General features: G+C 51.6%; 1 protein-coding gene across 1 annotated transcript; it reads right to left on the minus strand.

Moving 5' to 3' along the window:
* Positions 1 to 825: 825 nt before the first annotated feature.
* Positions 826 to 1,650, minus strand: LOC119403636 (uncharacterized). The gene has a single exon (XM_037670555.1). It carries the CDS (start codon positions 1,648 to 1,650, stop codon positions 826 to 828), a length of 825 nt encoding a protein of 274 aa, XP_037526483.1.
* Between the last annotated feature and the right edge of the window lie 3,165 nt (positions 1,651 to 4,815).

A 4,815-nucleotide genomic window follows, 5' to 3' on the forward strand; every position in this document is an offset into this window, starting at 1 on the left:
GAATCTGGTGGTAGGCCTTTACCAAGTCTATTTTGCTGAATATCACCGCTCCCGCGAGGTTGGCAGAGAAGTCGTGAATGTCAGGGAGGGGATAGCGATCAGGTATGGTGCGCGCGTTGAGGGCTCGATAGTCACCACAGGGGCGCCAATCCCCTGGATCACGCTTTGGGACCATGTGGAGAGCTGACGACCAACTGCTCGACGAAGGGCGGATGATGCCCAGTTGCAGCATGTGGTCGAATTCTCTTTTCGCGATGGCAAGGCGGTCCCCAGCGAGGCGCCTGGGTCGGCAAAATACTGGAGGGCCAGTAGTGACAACATGATGCGTGACGTTGTGACGTACAGGCAGCTCAAGGTTGGAAGGCTTCGTGATGGCTGGAAAGTCTGCTAGTATTGAGGCGAACATAGATGCCGGTATCTGTGGCGCCGTTCCAGTGGTATATGTTGGAGGTGCGAGGATGCCTTGTATGGACATCCTGGTCGTTGTGTCGACGAGTCGACGTGCCCGGAGGTCAACGCTGAGGGCGAAGTGGGTCAGAAAATCAGCACCCAATATGGCCATGCGTACATCTGCAACAACGAATACCCATCGGAAGGTGCGTCGGAGACCCAAATCGATGGTGAGAGAGCGCTGACCATATGTATTGATGGCAGAGTTGTTGGCTGCTTGAAGGGGAGCAGTCTGCGGAGAGCGTTGCCGGTCGAGTCGTGTGGCAGGAACGACACTGACCTCTGCACCTGTGTCCAGGAGAAATCGATGTCCGGCAATCCTGTCAGTGACGTAGAATAGGCGGCTTGTCGTATGGCAAGAGTCACTGGCCGCCATCAGTGGCTCTGCGGTACGTTTCCCTGCCAGCTGCAAGGAGGACGACACTGACGCGCGCTGGCACCGAAGTTGCTGTGATACCAGCAGTAGACGCGTCGACGAGGACCGGAACGGGAGCTAGACCTCGGAGACAATCTGGGACGGTAATCGCGGTCTCGTCGACGGGGGTGAGACGGTGGCCGTAGGGCATTAACAGTCTCGGCGAGGTCGTCGATCAGTTGCTCCAGGCGAGACTGCCGGTCCTCGAGTTGCGACAACGGAACGCTAGATGCCGTAGCCACAGTACCTCCTACTGCATAGTCAGCGACGCGATCGGCCTGCTCCGCCAGCTTGTCGAGGGGCAGGTCGTCAGGTGCGGTAGCCAAGGCAAGGACTACATTCTGTGGCAGGCGCTGGAAAAACAGTTCTCGCAGCAGGGGGCTGTTTACATCCAACTTACAGCCACTGAGAAGCTGCTGCATGCGACGTAGCAGTTCTGACGGTCGCCGGTCGCCGAGCTCCTTTTCGTTGAGAAGCTGGTGGAGACGCTTGCGCACAGGCACAGACTTGCGTTGCAGCACCGTCGTTTTAAAGTGGTCATAAGGTGTGGTTTCATGGGGCGTGCACACAAGGTCGTGAAACTCTGCAACCACTTCCGTTGAGAGCGCGGAGACAGCGTGGCAATACTTCGCTTGTTGCGAGGTAATGAGCCGAAGGGCAAAGATGGCCTCCACGTGCGTGAACCAGGCTGCAGGATTCTGTGGCCAAAACGACGGCAGGTGAATCTGCACCGTGGCGATGCCCTCTGCGCCGATCGTCGGTCTGTCGCTTGTGGTCCCGTCCATGATGTAGTGCTCGCCTTGCGATCACGTCCGTGTCACCACGTTATAGGGACTGAGGTTAGGTCCACTATAACAATGCGTGTAGCGGCGAGCGTAAAAAATTGGCCGCGTATCTGCGTGCTTCGCTGCAAATGTCGTCTAAAGACGATAGAAGAGACGCTGCGTGAGATATGGACGCCATCTGGCAATACGTCGGGAAACATGAGTGCTGTGTTGCGGGCTGGTAGTCCCGGCGCAGCGGCAGGCGAAGACCGGCGGTGACCAACGCGACCGGTGGGGACGCCGGCCAGCCCGAACACGCTGTTTGGCGCGATGCGCCGAAGGAGAAGAAACGTCCGCACTCATCGAGTACTCTCCACAAACTCTTTTGCTTACACGTCGCCTGGGTAAAACAGGAATGCCAGAGTGGCGCCCCCTGTCATTCGTACAATGCAATACTGAACCGAAACCGAAACACAATATGAGCTTGTGCAGAGGGCACGGAGGAAGACAAGTTTCAGCGCAGTCGCATTTTCAGCGCACCTTAAGAAACTAGGGTTGTAACATTGTAGGGCGAGTAGGGCCAGAAGGACCATTACGACGAAAACCTGCCTCCTCAGTCGTATTCGCCTGGAACGTTGGTGTGGCTTGGCGTTCCCTCCTCCGCTCCTGGCCTTTCCACAAAGCTACTGCCTAAGTACGAAGGCCCCTACCACGTCCTACGTCAAGCATCTCCAGTTAACTATATGATTTAGCCTGTTCAATCATCTACGGACCGCCGCCGTCGCGGCCGCGAGATTGTTCACGTCGATCGACTGAAGCCGCATTATGACCCACCAGTTGAACCTGTTCCTTAGGTCGCCAGGATGGCTCCTTTTCCGCGGGGGAGTGATTTGTAACATGGTAGGGCGCAGACAAGAACGCCTGCGAAAGAAGAAGACGAAGACGGTTGTTGTTGGCGCTAGCGCTTGCTCGGCTTGGACCGCTGATCGCTTCAGCTGTGTCAATCTTTTAATAAACGCGTTACTGTCTCAACGTTAAACGCATACCATCAAGGTCTTTAAAATTGCGTATCTATGTATTTTCTATTAAAGGAACACACCACCTAATACTTACGTAATGATGATACGCCTCAGATATGCGTAATATTTACTTTTTGATCGACAACGTTTACAAGTATGCACAGCCGTACCAGTTCAAGATGGGTGGGCGGTAAGCAAGTGGTTCAACTTTGGCCGGTTGGCTGAATGGGGTGACGTGCCGACAAACAGAAAGACAGAAAGACAGACCAAAATTTCTGCGTTTAAGTTCCCCAAGAAAGACTATCGTCTTTAAAACCAGGGAACCGTTCAGACCGATGGCAGGAGCAGAAGAAAACTATTCTTTATTTTTCGTTTTCCTTTTCTCGCAGCCCGCAGCACGAGGAACGAGGAGCGTGCGCATGCACATGCGCCTGTGCGCGCCATAATTAATAGTCAGCCGATGCAGACGACGATGGCCGCTAGAATCTACGTGTGGCGTGCGGTGAAACAGACTCGGCGGGGATTCCATCGGTATCGTGACTGGTGCTTCATTGACGACAGGACAGCCGACCAGCTCTGGAATGCCGTTCGCCCAAGACTACTGTCCAGGAAGAAGCAGCCAAGTAAGGACAAAGAAGTCCTGATGCTTGGTGAGGAATTGTTCCGGAATCTATTTTAAATGTCCTCAGGAAAGGTCCTAAGTTTGCTTCTCAGCCTAAGCTCCATCATCATCATCATCAGCCTGTCTACGCCCACTGCAGGGCAAAGGCCTCTCCCATGTTCCGCCAATCAACCCGGTCCTGTGCTTTCTGCTGCCACGTTATACCTACAAACTTCTTAATCTCATCTACCCACCTAATTTTCTGTCTCCCCCTCACGCATTTGCCATCTCTTGGAATCCAGTCAGTTACCCTTAATGGCCACCGATTATCCTGCCGACGTGCTACGTGCCCGGCCCATATCCATTTCTTCTTCTTGATTTCAACTATGATGTCCTTAACCCCGTTTGTTCCCTGACCCACTCTGCTCTCTTCCTGTCTCTTAAGGTTACACCTATCATTTTCCTTTCCATCGCTCGCTGCGTCGTGTCAATTTAAGTTGAACCCACTTTGTAAGTCTCCAGCATTCCGCTCCGTGGGTAAGTACCGGTAAGATGCAGCTGTTATATACCTTCCTCTTGAGGAATAGTGGTAGACCAGCATTCATGATTTGATAATGCTTGCCGAATGAGCCCCATCCCATCCTTATTCTTCTAGTTATTTCACTCTCATGGTTCTGCTTCGCGGTTACTACCTGTCCTAAGTAGACGTACTCCTTTACAACTTCCAGTCTCTCGCCACCTATCGCAAAGCGCTGTTCTCTGCCAAGATTGTTCCACATTACTTCAGTTTTATGCATATTATTTTCAGACCTACTCTTCTACTTTCCGTATCCAGTTCTGTCATCATCAGCTGTAATCAAGCTTTCGAAGGTAATCAATAGGCGTAAAGTAGCCGACATAAGAAAGTATAATATGGAGAGAATTGAGCATGCTCTAAAGAACGGAAGAAGCCTCAAAGCTATGAAGACAAAACAGTGCATAGGCAAAAATCAGATGTATGCATTACGGGACAAGGAAGGCAAGGTCACAACCAATATGGATAGAATAGTTGAGGTAGCGGAAGAGTTCTACAGAGATCTGTACAGCAGCCGAGACAGTCAGGATGATAACGTAAGAAGCAGTAATAGCGCAGAGGAATCTGACATCTCACCAGTATTGACAGGAGAAGTAAAGAAAGCCCTAAAGGGATGCAAAGAGGCAAAGCAGCTGGTGAGGATCAGGTAACATCGGACCTGTTGAAAGACGGTAGAGAGATTATGTTAGAAAAACTGGCCACCCTGTATACGAAGTGTCTCTCGACGGGAAGGATACCAGAATCTTAGAAGAATGCCAACATCATCTTGATCCATAAGATAGGGGACGTCAAGGACCTGAAAAATTACAGGCCCATAAGCTTACTGTCCGTTGTCTACAAGCTATTTACAAAAGTAATTGCTAACAGAATTAATACGACATTAGAGTTAAATCAACCAAGGGACCAGGCAGGATTTCGTACAGGCTTCTCAACAATAGACCACATTCATACTATCAATCAGGTGATAGGGAAATGCGCGGAATACAACCAAC

Source organism: Rhipicephalus sanguineus, chromosome 8 (assembly GCF_013339695.2).
Source record: "Rhipicephalus sanguineus isolate Rsan-2018 chromosome 8, BIME_Rsan_1.4, whole genome shotgun sequence".
Classification (NCBI taxonomy): Eukaryota; Metazoa; Arthropoda; class Arachnida; order Ixodida; family Ixodidae; genus Rhipicephalus; species Rhipicephalus sanguineus.

Excerpts from the sequence above, each read along its gene's own strand:
- LOC119403636 (XM_037670555.1), bottom strand. The coding sequence starts at position 1,650 with ATGGACGGGACCACAAGCGACAGACCGACGATCGGCGCAGAGGGCATC.